Here is a 19,412-nt window from a genome sequence, read left to right on the forward strand (position 1 = left end):
TGCAGATAAGAAAGAACGAATGAAATATCAAATTTCTTTATTAAAACACACTCACAATCTTGACATTGTGTGTTAACTGTCAAGTAACGGCAAGTTCAGACTTCTTTGGATTTTCTCCTTAGTTCATACCGTAAGGAGATACAAATGAATGGAAAATTATAAATGGACAGGAAGAAGTAACATTGGTACAACAATTCTGCTGCTTAATATGACAACTGCGGCTGTATGTTTCGTGAAGATATACTTTCAAATCCCCGGCGTTGTTTCTGGAAATACGGATGAAGACTGTGGACTCCCTCCAAATATACGGGCGTCTGCATTTCAATCAAGCGCGACACCTACACATACGGATCATCCATTCAGAATATTGGAAGATTAATCTGTCTGGCCAGAAACCACAAGAAAATCCAGAATAAATAAAAGCCCTGAAGTTTCTACATTAACTCATCGCTTTCATTGGACCGCCTAAACTGTTATGAGAGCCAAAGAACGAAATCAGAAACAAAGTGGTCTGGAGAAACAAAGAACCACTTACTGCTCTGCGGAAAGCAAACATCTCTTCTTGACCAGATAGCATGGATATTATACCAGTTGGGGCACCTCCTGAACTAACATTACCTTCTGCTAAAACATCGCGACGAAGCTTTGAACCTTCTGTCTCTGTTTCAAACTGGAAACTGAAAGCAAGCAAGTACACATGTTTAGACTGAAATACTGACAACCATAACAATACTAAAAGAACCATTGAATCAGAATTGCTAGTACTATTAAGCAAATGTATCTCCTTAAGCCCTTGACGGTACAAGAATCTTTCAAGAATGTATCCAAGTCAATTGATATTTCCTGCACGTTGCGCTCTTATAACTGAGCTGATATTTTGATGACAGTTTCCCCAACCACCGATGAATTTGCACAAATGCAATAAATTGTGTGTGCAAGCAGGAGAAAGTAATTTTTACATGCATCTATCGAGGATATGCAAAACCTATCCGAGAGTATCGGGCAAGTATTGGATACGGGATACAGGACCAAACAGAAGTATCCGTGCATCATAGTGCAAAACATATGCGAAAGGAATACAAGTCAGAAACAAAGCAATGAGCGGTAAGTCCTGATCCAGAATGATGAATCTCAAAGCCCCGAGATTTCTTGATATAAAATTAATAAGAAATGAACAAAAACGGACACTCACCTCTCCAGATCAAAAAGAGTACCCTCTTCAGTTCCTTGAAATAATTCATCAATAGAAGATGCTGCAGAACAAAATAGACGGCAATGATGATTGTATAATTCATCAATGAGGGTAATAAACCGCCGTGCCTGAAAAATTGGAAGAAAAAAAAATTATTTAGTTTATGTCAAATGTATACTCATTTGAACTAAAATTAAATGTGAGATATAGTTTTTGAGACATTCGGATGTTTGTATTAATCTCGTACAATACATATGCATGCATGTCAATCCAGTTATCATTGACAGGATTGGGACATGATGACTACTTAATGCTTTCATTTTCTGTTTCTTTTTTTCAAGCATTAACCTGAATAACTGCAGATATATGTTCAAAGTGGTGGAAAGTCACCCCCCCCCCCCGACTCACATTACCAGATAAAACTAAACCCACTTTGCATACAATGTTTTAGTCCTTATTGTCCGATGAAGCTTCACCAACTTATGTGGAACCCGAACATGAAACATGCCAAACAAAAAACTAGAGAAGTTGAGTAGTACCTTATCACGGATACGCATACTCATCATTGGAATGTCAGATATAAATATAGTGTGATAATTTTCTGCAACTGCAATATAATCAGCTGCACCTACCTAAATTCAATAACAAAAGCAGAGAGAAAATATAAAACAATCATCAGATATAGAAAATAGATGTAAGATATAACACGAAACTTGCAAACACAGACAAAGGCAAGAGTAATACCGGCCGACCACAGAGATAATCAAATGCGAACCGTGCCGCTCCATTAGAGCATTCGGGAACCTCCAGTGTTCTGATTTACGAACCAAGTGTCTTTAATTACATAATGGATTATGACAAATAAATTGTTATTTCAAATTTTAGAAGTACCTCCCGAACATCACTCGAATAGTATCCGAGGCAATCTGTCCCCCTATTTGGTTTGTGACTTCATGCCACTTCTTCTCAAATTTCTCCATAGCAACGCTGTCTGAGGGCCAGAAGTAGTGAACCTGTATGTTTAAGCTGGTCAAGTTTTACGCGACAGTATTATCTATATGCCTTTTCTAACTACTAGATGGAAACAACTACTCCAAAATGCAAGAGAGTAGGAACTCTGTTTCTATAATTTAAAAAAAAAAAAAAAAACAAGATACAGAATTGTGAATGGACTGATGAGTCAGTGAAGCATATCCATCAAATACATGAAGAACAACTAAAGAATGACGGGAAAATAGCCATGACTTACAGCACTCATATATGAAGCTGTTGTCAACGAGTGCAACGAAATAGAAGTAATATTTCACATGTATTTGCCAAAAAAGAAAATGCTTCATGCTTACCTGGTCTGCAGATCTTTGACTTTGAGCTATAACACGACGATAATCAATCTCACTTCCAATGAGAACAGTCTCACAGTGCTCATTCAGTTTGCGAACAAACTTTTGGAAGATCTCCCGCTGCATACCATCCTGCATAAGAAATTTTTGTTTCAAAAGAAAAAGGTAGAGAAATGTTGGTCCAAGAAAAAAGGATGAAAACTTCTTATCAACATAACAATCAAGTTGCTAAATAATTCAAAGATCGGTTACAAAGTATTGATTTTAGGCCATCTTCATCACTCCTTACCCATGAAGTTACATGAATAGGCACAATGCCAAAGGATTATCGAGAGAAATAAATTGGCAGGGAATATGGATGGTTTATCACAGTATTAAAGAAACACACATGTGCACCTGATTTAAGTCTGTTGGCGCTCGATTACTGGTGGCAACAAAAACAGTTCCGGTACTTAACAATCTGCTAACAATTCCAGATAAGGCCACAATAGCAAATACATCAACAGTCTGAAATAGAAAGAAAGAAATTCCAAGTCACAAGATGAGCAGCAGAACATTTAAGCTAGGTTTTCCCCCAGCGTGTTGTAGAAAATACGGAACCATTATTGATACATGAATGCCAAGTTGATCCTATTTAAGTTTAACTTAACAAGTTTAATTCAACCTTGCGATTAGAAAAAAAATGATCACAAACTGCAATAAACAATAAATAAAGGACAAAACAGCAAGACCTAAAAACATTAAATCTTGACTGACTGATCCATTAGAAACTTTACGATCATTTCTGTAAGGCATTATAGGCTACATATAAGCTATGGACTAGGATCCTTCAAGCTTGATTTGAGACAGCAAATACTAGCTCTATTTAATTGGTAATAGGTTACAAGTCATACATGTGTCCCCGATTAAATCTGTTAGCCCACATTAATCTGACCTGTATTTCGTCAAAACAGAGAATGCTACCACCCTTTTGATTTGCCTGCCGGTCTATGAGCAGCTTATCTGCTACAGCTGGAAGGATGTTTTTCATCTGAACCTCTTGCTTATATCTCTCTTCAGCAGCGACCCACTCCTTCACCCTCGAATCAAAGGGAAGATTCATTACCCAATTGGAAAGGCTTGAATGCAAAGACTTTTCCTCCACTTGGCTTTTCCAAATCTGATGCATTTGTTCGTTAATCTTTAACATTGCCTGCAAGTAAAGATGTTAAAAGAATAACTTGCATTCTCATGGTCAACTTGGGTAGAAGATGATCCACATATTTCAAGGACGTACGGTTCGAAATAAAATGCGTATGATCAGTTAATGTCATCCAAAATTTGTCGAATCACACTCAAAAGCTCACCTCGTGAAAGTGATATCTCTTTCGATGCTTAACTATTCCTTCAGTGGCACTAAAAAACATGTCCATAAGCATCGTCTTTCCTGAATAGAAGTACCGAATTTCGATTCAAGCTGGCACACATTTGCTTTACAGATGATACACATACAAAAAACATAGCAACATACCACTTCCAACATTGCCGTAAATATACAGTCCCTTGGGAGCCGGAGGAGCAGTTGGGCGGCGACCAACGCGTGAATCTAACTTCCTCTCTCGATTAAGATACGAAACCCATTTCCCCACTCCGGGTTCTGCTTTATCAGGTTTCTTCCTGAGCCAAACAGAATCACAACATTGACATTCAGAAAACAGTAAAAAGAAACCGAAAATCTCTAAGCTTTTTCGACAAGCAATGGTATATGCCTATGCCTTACCGGGACAGCCATCTCTGCACAAACTTATTGCGCTGGTTGGTGACTGATGTCCATACATCATCTTTCTGCTGGCTCTCAGCTTCCTCCATTAAAAGCTTCCGCCGCTCGTCCTCTCTCCGCCTCTCCCAAATCGCAAGCTTTTCCTGCAAAATGTGAAGAAAATTTCAAAATTCTCCGACCAGTTCTCAAATTACAACTTTGAATTCAAATGTAGGAGCTGAAAATTAACGATTTTTTCACATGATAATCCTCCATTTCTCTCTCGTACTGCTCCAATCTCCCGAGCAACTCCTCCAATTGAAAAGCCACCGTCTCTTGCTTCGGATCATGCTGCAGCTTCCCTTCCTCGACGAGGCTCTTGTACTGCGTTAGTGGCCCTGAAAGCACAAGGATTCCAATTGAATTTCTAGAGAGAGAAATTCGATTTGAAATTCTAGAGAGAGAGAGAGAGAGAGAGAGAGAGAGAGAGGAACCTGGACCTGGAGGCTTAATAGAGGAAGGTTGGGCTCGATCACAGTGAAAACGCACCGCATTGAAGCACCGGAGCTTGGAGGTTGTTTGGCCTCGAACAAACCCTAGAAACAAACGCGCTGAGATCGACGACGCTTTTCTCATTCTTCCACCCAGCTAATTGGATTGGAATTATCAAACTCTGGAGTGGCGTTATTGATTTCTCACCAACTGTTAACGAAACATCAGAAACCAGAAAAGCGTACCAGTAAGTCGAGAGGTAGAAGACGACGTGACGTGGCCACAAATTCCACCAGCCACGTGGAAAAGCGGAAAGTGCGGGAGGATCCATTGTCGTTTTGTTAAATCCTGCTTTTGCTTTTATGTTTTTTATTTACCGTTAACCGTTGGGAGCTTTTGAAATGCAAAGGCTCGTCAAGACCGCCATTTTTACCGCCAACAGAAGAGAAGCAGAGCAGAGCTGCTTGGCGCTCCTCCAAGGGTGCGACGCCGTTTCAAAGCTCTCCCAGATCCACGCCCACGTGTTGAAATCGGGGCTCCAAAACAATCCGCTAGTACTCACCAAGTTCGCCGCCACGGCCTCCGACCTTAAAGCCATCGACTACGCCTCCTCCTTCCTCTTCTCCGGCGACGCCGATACGCATCTTTACGATTCGTTCCTCTTCAATACTGTAATTAGAGCTTACGCGCAGACCAGCCATGAAAAGCATAAAGCTTTGTGCTTTTACAATGTTATGGTTCAAGGTTCTGTTTTGCCTAATAAATTCACCTACCCTTTTGTCCTCAAGGCCTGTGCTGGAATTGGGGACTTGAATTTGGGGAAGTCGGTTCATGGGTCGGTGGTGAAATTCGGGTTCGATGCCGATGTTCATGTTTGTAACACTATGGTTCATATGTATTGTTGTTGTGGAGGAGGGATTGAGTTTGCCCGGAAGGTGTTTGATGAAATGCCCAAGTTGGACTCTGTTTCATGGAGTGCGATGATTGGCGGGTATGTGCGTGTGGGGTGGTCGACGGATTCAGTTGAGTTGTTTAGGGAAATGCAGATGGCGGGAGTTAAGCCGGATGAGATAACTATGGTCTCCGTTCTGTCTGCGTGTACGGATTTAGGTGCACTTGAGCTTGGGAAGTGGGTTGAGTCTTACATTGAGAAAGAAGGGATTCATAAATCTGTGGAGCTTTGTAATGCGCTCATCGACATGTTTGCAAAGTGCGGGAATGTGGATAAAGCTTTGAAATTGTTTAGAAACATGAGTGGGAGAACAATTGTTTCTTGGACTTCTGTGATTGATGGTCTGGCAATGCACGGCCGCGGAATGGAAGCCATTGCTTTGTTCGAGGAAATGATTGGGACTGGGGTAGCACCTGATGATGTTGCTTTCTTAGGGTTGCTTTCTGCGTGTAGTCATTCTGGGCTAGTTGAAAAGGGTAAGAGGTACTTCAGTTCAATGGTAGAAAAGTTTCAAATTGTACCTAAGATAGAACACTATGGATGCATGGTGGATATGTTTTGCAGGGCCGGACATGTCAAAGAAGCATCGGAGTTTATCCAAAAGATGCCGATTGAGCCAAACCCTATAGTCATGCGAACCCTGATCAGTGCTTGTCATGCACACGGTGAACTCAAGCTTGGAGAGAGTATCACCAAGCAGTTAATCAGGAGTGAACCTATGCAGGAGTCAAACTATGTCCTGCTTTCCAACATTTATGCAAAAATGAACCATTGGGACAAGAAAACCAAGATTAGAGAGGCGATGGACAAGAAGGGGATGAAAAAGATCCCTGGGAGCACTATGATCGAGCTAGACCACGAAATTTACGAATTTGTGGCTGGAGATAAATCGCATAGACAGTCCAAAGAGATTTACGAGATGGTAGAGGAGATGGGGAGGAAGATGAAGAAAGCTGGATATGTTCCCACTACATCAGAGGTCTTGCTAGATATCAATGAAGAAGATAAAGAGGATGCTTTGAATAGGCATAGTGAAAAGTTAGCCATTGCTTTTGCCCTCCTGAATACGCCTCCAGGAACTCCTATTCGAATAGTGAAGAACTTACGAGTTTGCGATGATTGCCACTCTGCTACTAAGTTCATCTCTAAAGTTTATAATCGAGAAATAGTGGTGAGGGATAGAAACAGGTTTCACCATTTCAAGGATGGTATGTGTTCTTGTAGAGATTTCTGGTGACAAGCATATCAGAAATGGTTCCAAATGGGAGCTTATGAGCATATTTTACAATGAAAATTCCTTACAAAGAATGGCAATTGATCACAGCCACAAAACAACTTGCTGTTGGTATAGCTCATCATTTTGCTTTATTAAGTGAAGTTTTAACATCTAATTAGCTGTAAGGGATTGTTTTGTTTATTTTATGTACTATTGGATCACCTTTTGCTTTACTAAAAAGCTAACGCATAAAATCAAGCTCTGAGTGACTTAATTTTTAAAACTTGTTTATCTTTTATGTTTGGAAATCTAAGCCTTTTCTGGATGAATCTTAAGCCACTTGTACTTGCACAGAGCTCACCATTGTGGTATGTATTATTGACAGAACTTGTACTACAACTAGCGGAGGAGCATACAATCTGCATTCAGCTTTTCTAGTCATAGCAGGTGCAAATCTATCTCCTCAAAAAATTTTCATCTTTTATTTATTTTAAATTCATAATCACTTGTTTTGTTTTATGTTTCCACATATCCATTTGCTTGAAGCTTTTAATCTCTTATGTTTGGTGGTTATATGTTTTGATTGACGAATACGATTTAGGGATATGGATGTATAAGACCAGATGTGAATCTCAACCTATTAAGAAACAGTCTCCTTCTTGCCTACCAAAAAAAATAAGGGAAGTGATTTCACCCTGTTTGTCCCCCTGATTATTTCTCATGAAATATGAGGAAATCATTTACCTAAAATTAAAAACGTCTATAAATTTTCACATATGGTTATACAGAGTTAAAACATGTGAAACTGGCAGCTCCCACTACCGTGCTATGACCAAGCAGGGTAAAGGAATAGCATTACTACTTGTTAGGGAGACTCCTATATATGTCGACCTCCATCCCCAACGGACAGGCAGACCTGCAAAAATGCTCAACCCTTCATCATATCTGAGAGGGCACTCCCAACGAAGCCTTTCGAAATATTCAGCTTTCTTTCCCCCCGATAATACCTCTGCAAACAAGCTATACTAGAGCAAGAATATCTCATATCATCAGGGTTAAAAGCAAGAGTATCCCATATCATGCTTTTTCCCTGTCTTTTCCTTTGGCCTTGTTTTTACCTGCAAGACAAGGAGAAAGAGAGCAATCAGTCAGCACTTGGAATCAAGCTTCCAGCCAGGAACTGACTGCCTGGAACCCCTTACCTGATTACTTACCTGACATTGCTCTCGAGTACTCATCTTCAACATCTTATGTTTCCAGGGAAGATTCCGCATCTGCTTGAGGAACAGATAGGGCAAGTGCGAAGGATACAAGGAAGCATGTGGAGACAAGCGTAACAACACACGTGCCGATACATCCATTACTCTGTCAAAAGCAAAAGTATCCCATATCAGCAGGGTGGAACGTACTCTAGATTTGATGGACTTGTTTTGACCCTCAAATTCTTCAGTCGGCCTTATACTCTAGAGGAAACCAGAAAACCCTCCAGCTCAGTTCAAGAATAAGCCTGTGGAAAGTTACTTCTTCAAAAGCAAAAGTATCTCATATCATCTCTTCTCATTTTTCTTCTCTTTATCCTTCATGCTGCTGCAAGATGGGGAGAAGGTGAACAATCAGTCGGAGCTCTGATTGCTTACCTTGTCTGTCACCTCTTTCAGCAGACCCCCTAGCTCGGCGACTTGGGGGACTCCTACTACATGGTTTGTATCGCGCTTGACCAAGCCTGAAACTACAAGTAAGCTTCAAGTGAAATTGATACATTACCTTGTGCATCTCCACCAGTTGAAGATACCACCCCTGGATGGAGGAAGAGTACTTCCAGAGAAGATGCCACATCTACCTATGAGACAGATAAGGCAAGTCAAGACGACACCACATTCCGATACTTAGAAGTTTCGTGATTACGAGATCATTCTCCCACAATATTTCCTAATGTCATTTGTACTAAATCATTCACTTGTACTCACTAAAGGAGAGCTTGAACCTATGTACTTGTGTAAACCCTTCACAATTAATGAGAACTCTTCTATTCCGTGGACGTAGCCAATCTGGGTGAACCACGTACATCTTGTGTTTGCTTTCCTATCTCTATCCATTTATATACTTATCCACACTAATGACCGGAGCAATCTAGCGAAGATCACAAAAAGCGACCGTTTTCGCTACCTAGGATCTATCTTGCAAGAGAACGGAGAATTAGATGGAGATCTCAACCATGGAATACGAGCTGGATGGATGAAGTGTAAGAGTGCATCCGGCGTGTTGTGTGACCGTCGTAGGCCACTGAAGCTCAAGGGAAAATTTTATAGGACGGCAATAAGGCCAGCAATGTTGTATGGCACAGAATGTTGGGCGGTGAAGCATCAACACGTACACAAAATGGGTGTAGCGGAGATGAGGATGCTTCGTGGGATGTGTGGGCACACGAGAAAGGATAAGATTGGGAATGAGGATATCCGAGGTAAAGTAGGAGTAGCCGAAATTGTAGGAAAGATGAGAGAAAATCGGCTCCGGTGATTTGGACATGTGCAAAGAAGGCCGACTGACGCTCCGGTTCGAAGATGTGACTACGGGACAGAGGTTCAGGGCCGAAGGGGTAGAGGAAGACCTAGGAAAACTTTGGAAGAGACTCTAAGAAAAGACTTAGAGTACTTGGATCTAACGGAGGACATGACACAAAACCGAGCGCAATGGCGTTCTAGGATTCATATAGCCGACCCCACTTAGTGGGAAAAGGCTTTGTTGTTGTTGTGGTTATACAGAAGATATTTACTACTCATAACTCATGGCAAGGCCTTTAGAATTAGCCGTTGGATTGAAAGGCGGTGGTTTCAAATTCTTTTCTTTTTTGGTAATTGTTTATTTTCTTATTATTTTAGTTTTCGGTCATATCAAATCTTGGAATGTAACGAACGAAAGATAGTTTGTTGACTGTGAGTGAACAGTGATCAGCTGTAATCATCCCTGTGGTCGTAGCACATCAAAAGGAAAATGGAAGGAAGCAACCAAGTTGCTCCGGATGAAACAAAAGCCTCTCAGATAGCAACCTTCCATCTATTCTATTATTCGACTCTTTGTAAAGACCTGAACACGCATTGCAAGTCGTCCTGGAAGTCTGGAACCTGTTTTCAAGGCAAATTTGAGACAGAATTACTTCAACACACCTTGGGCGGCTATTTCTGTCAGTGCAGCTGTTTTTCTCCTCCTCCTCTTCACGATCATGCAAACCGTGTGGTCTGTCATTTCTATTACTTAATCAATCAGCAGTAAGTCTTTCCTTCTCTGTGTCTAGTCTTGTTTCTTTTTGATCAACTCTCTCTGTCTAGTCTTTGAGAGAGCAATCTGTATTGAGACCCCGAGTAATTTGTGTACGTACCCGCGTACGTACATAGAAGTACACGCGTATCGTACGTCGAAGAGTAATAGCTCTTTAATTTTTCTGTGAAAGTTGGCTGTGTGTATTGAGTGAACATTTGAAGTAATAATTCCACTGCTTGTTTTGTTGGTTTCATTCTTTTCTTTTTGGCACTGGATTACTTCACGCGTTTTCGACGAGGAAATCTTGAGGTTGCATATTAGAACTCATTAAGGTCCAATTCGTATCATTAAGCTCGATAAAAGGAGATAAAAATCGGAGACAGATGTACTTCGAAGCCCTACATTAATCTATACTAACTGAATGAGCAGAGGGTTTGAAAATGGCCACCTTACAATTTTTTTACTATGTCCTTTTTTACTCAATTTTTTTTAACATGTTACGAAACGGGCCCTAAATTGTTGGATGAATTTTGACGAGTATCTCGCCAGTTGGTAGAGAGTTCATCACATGAGAATTTTGATAGTGTTCACGTGCATACTATTGTTTGTTTAATATGTTGATATCGTCATGTTCTCCTAGGCTCTAGTGACCAAGAAAATGGTGGTCACTCACCTTAGATCTTAATGCAACGATGCAAAAACAAAAAGTTAAATGGAAACCAATTGTTGGATTAAGATCTAATGGCGGGTGACCAACAGTTTCTATTGGAATCTAGGAGAACAAGTCTGTACTGACAATATCTTTAGCACAACCTTGTACAACCATTAGTTGAGGACTCAAAAGTTCATGTAAATTAATAAAACGCACAGCAAAAGTATGCATGCCATTATAATTAGGCTAGCTACAATTAAGCACTGAATCACAATATATATATTTCAAAAAATGGGATTAGTTGTAGGGTCCACGTCATATCTAACTCTAATGATCTAAATCGTTTATTTTTCAAATTGCACCTCTTAGATCATCTTTGCAAAATATTAGTCAATCAGAAATATTTGAGACATCTAATTGAGTTCAAAGAAATTGAAACAATGAAATTTTATTGTGATAATTAAATAGACAAATAGTTTCAGATTGAATTCAATTTTTGCAAGAATGATTTATGAATCCAGACTTAAAAGATGGACGGTTCGGATCATTGAAGTTTGATAAGGAGCGGATCCCGCAACTAATCCCCTTTTTTTTTTAAAAAAAAAAAGAAAAAGGGGGGACTCCTTCCCTTAAAAAGCCTTCTATATATGTAGTCATTGTATGATGAGTAGGGGTGGAAAAAATTCCCAAAAATCCCGAACCAAACCGAAAAAATCCCGATCCCAAACCAAAAATTTCCCAAACCGAAATTCCCGAAATTTTTGGGATGCTATCCCTAACCGATCCCGAAATTTTGGTATGGGATTCGGGATTGGCTTCTCGATATTTCGGGAATCCCATACCAAACCGAAAATATATATTATTAATTATTATATATATATATATATATTTATACATATATATTATTCTTTTATAATTGATTATGGACTTTATGGTTTGAACTTATTACAGAGAATGGAATATGTTATGAATTATGATATGACATAAGCAATGTTGTTTCATTTATGTTGAAACCAAGAATGTTGGATCAACTAGTTACTATGCTTGAGTCTCTTTACTGTTTACACCAATAAATGGAGCTTGTTGGCATTGTAAATATGTATTTTACATATGCAGATTACTGGTAAATGGACAACAAAGTAGCGCAAGGTAGCAATGCTTGTCAGTCAGGTTAAGAGTCTTCAAGCAAAGTTTACAATTTGCAATCCAATGCTTGTGCCCCGATATGAGATTATATTTGCATTTAAACTAGCAAGAGATGCAATAGATTCTCAGTCTCAGACTAACCAGCCTGCACAATCTATCACTTCCAAGAATGTGAATGAGACTTGCTTGATATGTTTGCACAATCTAACAATTCATTCAATGAGTTACATAAGCATAATATGTCAAATTTTAGTCCAAAAGCCCAAAAGCCCAAAAGCCCAAAACCATTTCGGGATTCCCGATTTGTCCCGAAATCCATAAACTATTTCGGGATTCCCGAAAATTAGGATTCCCGAAAATTTGGTTTGGGATCGGTATTCAAATTGGGATTCCCGAAAAATTTGGTTTGGGAATCGGGACAAGGGTTTTGGTATGGGATCCCATACCGAACCACCCCTAATGATTAGTCACAACTTTTTATCATAATCATTGCAAATATTTTATCGCACGGCATATTTTATTAGTTTTTGGAGCCGAACTTGACCTGCCCTGGGCCTACATGTTGCTTTATGTGAAGCCAAACTTAGTCTGGTTCTTTTAGCCTGATTTTCTTTAGCCTTTTGGCTGGTGATCGATTTTGTCAATTTTAGGACGAAATGTGCCTGTAACTCTTGACCGGAGATGACCTAAGTTTCATTATTTGAGATTAAGACCGTGTAAAAGGTTGTCAATGGAGATAAGCTTGTTGATTTATTAATTAGTGAGATTTATTTATTATGTCGAATAGTTTTATATTTCGATGTCCATAACTGGATGAGGTAGAAAGTGGAAGATGTGTGGGTTAGGGTTGTTGGTACCTTGGAGGTAATAAAACTATATCCATTTTGATGAGACAAAAGAAGGTGATTGTTCATATCAAAATCTTGGTATGTAATAAAAATCAAAGACTATCAATTTGCTAATTGTGAGTGACCATTGAGCTGCCTGCCTCCAATCATCAACTGGAAATTAATGGAAGAAGTTAATCCAGGTGCTTCAAAAGCCAACTATGTTCCATTAGAAAATCTAATGAAAGAGGAGCTGGATAGCTTGTCTCCCCCTTCCTCTGAGTACAATATCTACATAGTTCCCGATAGCATACATCATGTGAATCAAAACATTTTCGAAGAAGATGTCAAAAAGTCGACGTCAACAATAACAGTAAAAAAATAGACAACATTAGTGAAAGAACATGGCAGATAATTAAGTGTATGACCCGTTCATTTAGACTGTTTAATGAAACACACTTTCCCTGACAATAATAAAATAGTAGTAATCCCCATGATGCACCTGATAGGCTGATAGAATCGCTCTGCAATTTCAATCTTATTTCTTAGCAATTCATATAAGGGTAATGTTAGGGAGATTACACTTGTAGACAAAATTTTGTAAACTAAATGACATATAAATTAATTATTAAATTATTAATTAAGCATTGATTAACGTGCTCAGTTCTCTTGGTGACGCATTATTTAGTTTGCTAACTTTGTCAACAAATTTAATCTCTCTAGCATTACCCTTCATATAATAATAACACTAAGGAATGAAAGTGTGCATACGTACGTAGAAGTACACATGAATCAGAATATCTTCAAAAGAGATGTTAAAAAGTACACATGAAGATTTGTCTCCCCCTTCCTCTGAGTGTAGTATCTACATAGTTCCCGGATAGCATATGCCATGTGAATCAAAATATCTTCAAAAAAGATGTCAAAAAGTCGACTTCAGCAATAACAGTAAAAAAAACAACAATAGTGAAAGGACACGCGATAGATAATTAGGTGTATGGCAGTTCATTTAGACTCTTTAAGGAAATACACTTTCTCTGACAATAATAAAACAACATAAGCCATATCATGCACCAGATAGGCTGATAGAATCGCTCTGAAGTTTCAATTTTTTTTTATAACAAACGATAGTATCTACACTAAGAAGGTGGGGAATAGACTAAGCCTTACAATGGACTCGCCATAATAATGTGGTTCAACTTTGCTTTTGGCAAGAATTGAACCTAAGATCTCTCACTTAAAAATGAAGAGAAATACTACTACACCGTAATACTAAGTGACTCTATTTCTTAACAATTCATATAATAATAACATTGAGGAATGAGGAAGTGGGAATTTGATCATGGGCCTCTAGAGAAAAGTGGCTTAATGGGCCTTATGACCATACATATAGAAATGTTGGGATCCACAAGGCCCGATTCCTTACTTTGTACTGATATTGTATTCATTCAATTACCCATTTGGCCCTACAATTTTTAATCACAAATCGTTGCCCTACAAAGTTCAAATAACCGGCCAAATGAAGCCGGCATTCCAAAATTATAATATTGCTCAAGACGTGACACCTTACTTCATTTGTATTGTTGTAAGCATCTAACACAAAAACGGTATATGCTTGTCAATGTTACATTTTTGGGAATACAAAGTAATATTTCGTAGTCGGCAAATGATATCTAAACCGTCAGGGTATGAGATTAACGTATTCATTTTTTACACCAAATGACGCGTATCATGTTTTTTACACCAAAAACGGTATATGCTTGACAACGTCTCACACCAAATGACGCGTATCATTTTTTTACACAAACAACAAAATGTTTAATGTCTATAAAACTATATATTTTTTATTTGAGAAATGTAGCACAATATTTTATAATATTGACATAGAAATTAAATTTAAAAATGAGGTGGTAAAAATTTATAGAGTCCTGTTTTCCATCTTTAATTTCTTAGTAGTTTTACACTTAGGCCATCTCCAATGAAGATAGCTAAAAGTCCAAAAGTCAAAAAATGGTCTGATTTGTCAAAAAACTCATTTCCAACCGATGGCTAGACTATAATTCTATGGAGACCACCATACTATTACTTGGCCGAAGAGGCATCAGGTTGGCCAAATGTAGCCCCCTCTTAGCCCCTTTTTTTGTCCAGCTCTACAGTTGCAATAATTGATTCAAATTCAACAATTATATATTTAAAAACATCAAACAATAGTTTAACCAAATTAATCAATAAATTTAAAGTATAAACTTAAAACAAATGAATTATTGAGGGGGCTATGTTTAGCCCCTTCAGTTTCAGTTGAAGATGATATATGAGCATGTCCTAACATTGTTCATATAAAAATAATTTTGTGTAGGGCTATAATTCTGGATGGAACTATGTTTAACTCTTTCGGTTGGAGATGACCTTATCATCTACTTGTACCATCATTTGTATTATCTTTCTAATAGATGTAGATATTGCCAAGACATGTAGATCTCATCTTTATTGGAGAAATGATATAAATAATAGCATTTTTGTTAATTTCTAGCTAAAAGGCTTAAGAATTTTTTTCCCCAAACAAATAAACAAATAACACGTGTCATTTGAAAAAGTGAAAAGATTCACAAAGGTTACTAGCATTCCTTTTATTTGTTTAAATATATGTTGATATCGAAAAACTGTTTTATTCCATGAATATGCAATGGAGTCAACTCTTTAAAAGCAAAAAAAGACCCTTCTGCTAAAATATGGATTCCATACGGATCCAAATTATGAGGGCCCTAGGAATGTGGAGATCTCTAGGATCCGAAGAGGATCCGAAGAGGATGATTATCTCTCCTGCAAACTAAACCCAATTAATTAACAATTATTTAATCATAACAACTTTGCACAACCTCGTGTCGTGTCAGGAGTTGAGGGATTCGCATACGTTTTTGGGATCGACAAGGTTTCTTTGAACGACATACTGATACGAACTTCTTCAGACTCCACAGACAAGATTCAAGCTTCAGGTGTTAAAGCAAGGTACAACACAAAGAACAAGCAAACCCGCCCGGTAAGAGGATAACCCGAATCTACGCTGTCCTGGTCTATTTTGATCGAGGGTTGGTGGATCGGATTGCACTGAGAGCGTAGGACCAGTCAGGCGTTTAAGTACTAATAAGGTTTAACTGAGGATGGCAGCTTGGGGCTAATTTTCTAGCGCTTACCTAACTTAATCCTAGTTTGGGAGTGAGGTGCTTAAAAAAAAAACACCTATGAAAAAAAGCTGTGAGGGTTTTAGGCGTTTGGTAAACTGAAAAAAAAATGGCTTATTTTGGAAGTTGCTGTGAGAATAAGCTGAAATCAAAGGAAAAAACTGAAGCTGCTATTTGTAGCTTTGGAAAACTGGTTTTTTTTCAAAGCACTCGAAGCTACAATGCTTCTTTAATGAAAAGACCCACTATTAGACTGCTTTTTTTTCCAAAAGCACTTTTACAAAAAAATTTATCAAACACTCTGCTGATTTATTTCACAGCCGCTTATTCTCACAGCACATCCGCTTATTCTCACAGCAGCTTTTTTTCAAAGCACAGCAATACCAAACCAGCCCTTAGTGACTCGTATACCCACAGGACCCCAATTGCCATAACTAGCGAATAAAAGTAGGGTTGGATGTGCGATGAAGGATCCAACGGCCAAAAACCCCGCTGTATACTATACTCTGTATCCCAACATCCGAGAAACCAAAATGTGATCAAAATTATGATGTAGTATTCATCCACAACAACCCATTGAGACTGAAAAGATAATGAATATGAAAAAATAAGCATTAAAGCTAAATAAAAAAAAAATTAAATAAATAAAAAAAACAGGGCATCTGAGATTCTTAGTCTACTAACATACATGATTTGGCAGTATCAGCAACAGTTGCAGAATCTCAAACCCCTTAAACATCACTAAATATTGCTAATCAGAAGAAACCCGAATTCTAGAACAACGTACCGAAAACCCGAATTCTTTCTTCATCTTCAAGAAGGAGAAGGAAGCCGAATTTCCTCCGCCTCCGAATCGAACCCGTTTTAAGCTCTTCCACCACCCACATTCCCACTTTTGTTCTTATTATCGTAATCTAGCTCAAATCAGATGAGGCTCTGGATCAAATCCGAGGACTTGGAAAGAATCAGTTCTGCGATTCGTTCCTCTTCCCAATTCCTTCCCCTTCCCTCTCCTCCATGAGCCTACTGGCCTCCTCGTCCTGCTGCGCCGTCTTCTTCTGCGCCTCTTTGGCCTTCAGAGCCTGCAATTTGGAGTTGTTGTAGTAGGCAACGCCCAAAAACGCCAGGCCGTAGCCGAACAGGTTGATCGGGGTCACGGTGTCCTTGATCACGGACCACGAAAAGGCGATCAGGAGCCAGTCTTTCACCACTCCGGCCACATTCATCGTCAGCGCCGAGGTCTTTCCGACCAGCAAGAACACGGCCAGATTCAGAGCAAATGCGCAGATAGAATTGGTCCCAAAAATCAAGAAATCGAAATGGAAGCTCGACGAATCGCGCAGAACCGGGTACTCGACGAAGATCCAGGGGACGAAGAGGAAAGCCAAGCAGCAAGGCGCGACGTAGTAGAGAGATGTGATGGGGTTAAGGGTAATGCCTTTGGATGTGAGGAGGATCTGGATCAAGACAAGGCGGGTGGCCTCAAATGCGACGGCGCCGAGCTGGAGGATGACGCCCCAGGTGTCGAATCGGGCCTCGCCGTAGGCGGCGATGGCGACGCCGATGGAGATGGAGATCATGTTGACCATGGTGTCGGTCTTGAAGGACTCTTTTTTGAAGGAGACGCCGATGGAGTAGACAGCGACGGGCATGAGGGCCTTGAGCATCTGGATGAAGGAGACGGAGAGGTAAATGTAGGCGGAGTTGGAGAGCCAGAGGGAGAGGGAGTAGAGGGCGCCGATGGGGACGACGGAGGAGAGGTAGAGGTCGCGGGACATGGTGACGGGCTCGACGAGGCGGAAGACGCGGACGAGGAGGAAGGCGAGGGAGGCGCAGAAGGACATGTGGATCATGGTGAGGGAAATGGGGAAGGGCCAGTTGTACATCTTCTTGTCGAGGATGTATTTGTTGTAGATGATGACGCTGAAGGAGAGGAAGATCCAGATGGCGACATAGGTGTAGGAGAGGAGGATCTTTTTTATCACGCTCTCGCTCAGGGAGCCACCCTTGCCCATTTTTGAGGTGGGTTTTCGGCGGTGGAGGGGGTAGTTGCGGTGGCGCCTGTGGTGGTGGGGAAGTAGGGGAGAGAAGGGTGGTGTTGGGGGGGGGGGATGTTAAGGAGGAGGAGGAAGAAGTCAGATTCAAAGTGATAGAGGAAGGGAGTGAGAGCTGGACTTAGAAATGGGGTAAATATAATATTAAATTTGGGAGTGTATTTGGTTTAGGAGTTTGTGGGAGTCTGATAGGATGGGGTCATGGGTATACTGAGGTTTATATGGTGTGGAGTTAGATGGGGAAGGGACCCAAGGGTTGAAGTGGTATTTGGCCTTTCAAATGGATTGAATTTCCTGATTTTTATTTGTAACAAACGATAATATTTATATTAAATATATAGAAGAGTCGACTAAATTTTACAATAAATTTGTCTTAAAAAATGTTATTCAACTTCGTTTTTATCAACTTAAAACCTCTCACTTATAAGTGAAGAGAAATATTATTGAACCGTAATACTAAGTTGTGAATTTCTTGTTCTATTAAGTAGGAAAAATAAAATGTCCTGTATTTTTGTTTGTTATCTACTTATTTGAACTTTCATGGAATTTTTTAATTTGATCCATGTACAATTTTTTTTTCTACAAACAGTATTATTATTGAGTTAACTTGTTAGTTATTAAGAAGGAAGTCGATCGAACTTGCATAAGGGTTTATGGGCATATTATTTTTTGTCATTATGGTAAAATACGTACGAAAATGTTTTTTTATTTATTGTACAATTATGCATTCGATGTAGTCACGATTTTTGGGGATTTGGATTTAATTTGTACTTTTATCGTGGGACTGTGGGGAGGGTGGAGAGTTGGTAATATGAAACTTTGAAACGTATATATATTATTATTGGGGTTGCATCAATCTAAAGATAACGTATCATTATATAGTGCAACTGCTAATGGGAGTTTCTGCATCTATTAGTGGCATGTATATATAAACTAACATAAGATATTGTCATATAAAATCTAACATAACATGTTTTATTTGTTTGTATTGATGCATCTTATGATAAATACAAAACAAAAATAAAAAATGCTACACACTTTACGATTTGTGATTTAATTTGAGCATCTTGTATCTTTTTCCCAAGTAAAAGCCTCCTTGTTACTATAATAATAAAGTCAATATTTCTTGTTCATAATGTGGATGTGTTTTTAAGTTTGTAACCTATTTAGTACTACGGTCTAATAATTTTCCTTTAGGTTGAATTTGAACTACATTATTACTAGCCTATTGTGAAGCTTAGCATACTCTCCCATTTTTTTAGTATAGATAATATCGTTTGTTTTAAAAACAAAATTCCACTTAATAATACGGTTTAATGGTTTTTTTTTTTTTTTACTTATAAGTAAAAGGTCTTACGTTCGAATT

The 19,412-nt window shown here is 39.1% G+C and overlaps 3 protein-coding genes across 5 annotated transcripts; 1 reads left to right on the plus strand and 2 right to left on the minus strand.

The window, feature by feature from the left end:
- Positions 1 to 20: 20 nt before the first annotated feature.
- On the minus strand, positions 21 to 4,906 carry LOC103450115 (uncharacterized). 2 transcript variants are annotated; one of them, XM_070826921.1, is made up of 14 exons: positions 4,771 to 4,906; positions 4,532 to 4,668; positions 4,292 to 4,434; positions 4,043 to 4,188; positions 3,879 to 3,958; positions 3,467 to 3,724; positions 2,929 to 3,039; positions 2,536 to 2,664; positions 2,084 to 2,205; positions 1,937 to 2,006; positions 1,732 to 1,824; positions 1,193 to 1,320; positions 536 to 677; positions 21 to 338 (listed from the first exon to the last, which is right to left on the minus strand). In XM_070826921.1, exons 1-14 carry the CDS (start codon positions 4,904 to 4,906, stop codon positions 204 to 206), a joined length of 1,830 nt encoding a protein of 609 aa, XP_070683022.1. In that variant the 3' UTR covers positions 21 to 203. The 2 variants fall into 2 exon arrangements, with proteins under 2 accessions (XP_070683022.1, XP_070683021.1); XM_070826920.1 differs by having other exon boundaries at positions 4,765 to 4,906.
- A 124-nt stretch (positions 4,907 to 5,030) lies between these two features.
- Positions 5,031 to 10,434, plus strand: LOC103450127 (pentatricopeptide repeat-containing protein At4g21065-like). Of its 2 annotated transcripts, none has more exons than XM_008389444.4 (3): positions 5,031 to 7,059; positions 7,316 to 7,377; positions 9,876 to 10,434. In XM_008389444.4, exon 1 carries the CDS (start codon positions 5,164 to 5,166, stop codon positions 6,949 to 6,951), a length of 1,788 nt encoding a protein of 595 aa, XP_008387666.3. In that variant the 5' UTR covers positions 5,031 to 5,163; the 3' UTR covers positions 6,952 to 7,059; positions 7,316 to 7,377; positions 9,876 to 10,434. The 2 variants fall into 2 exon arrangements, with proteins under 2 accessions (XP_008387666.3, XP_017192008.3); XM_017336519.3 differs by having other exon boundaries at positions 5,126 to 7,059; positions 9,854 to 10,434.
- A 6,149-nt stretch (positions 10,435 to 16,583) lies between these two features.
- LOC103430333 (probable sugar phosphate/phosphate translocator At5g25400) lies at positions 16,584 to 18,235 on the minus strand. The gene has a single exon (XM_008368468.4). The coding sequence runs from the start codon at positions 18,005 to 18,007 to the stop codon at positions 16,958 to 16,960; it is 1,050 nt and encodes a 349-aa protein (XP_008366690.3). The 5' UTR covers positions 18,008 to 18,235; the 3' UTR covers positions 16,584 to 16,957.
- Positions 18,236 to 19,412: the final 1,177 nt, after the last annotated feature.

This window comes from Malus domestica, chromosome 08 (assembly GCF_042453785.1).
Source record: "Malus domestica chromosome 08, GDT2T_hap1".
Classification (NCBI taxonomy): domain Eukaryota; kingdom Viridiplantae; phylum Streptophyta; class Magnoliopsida; order Rosales; family Rosaceae; genus Malus; species Malus domestica.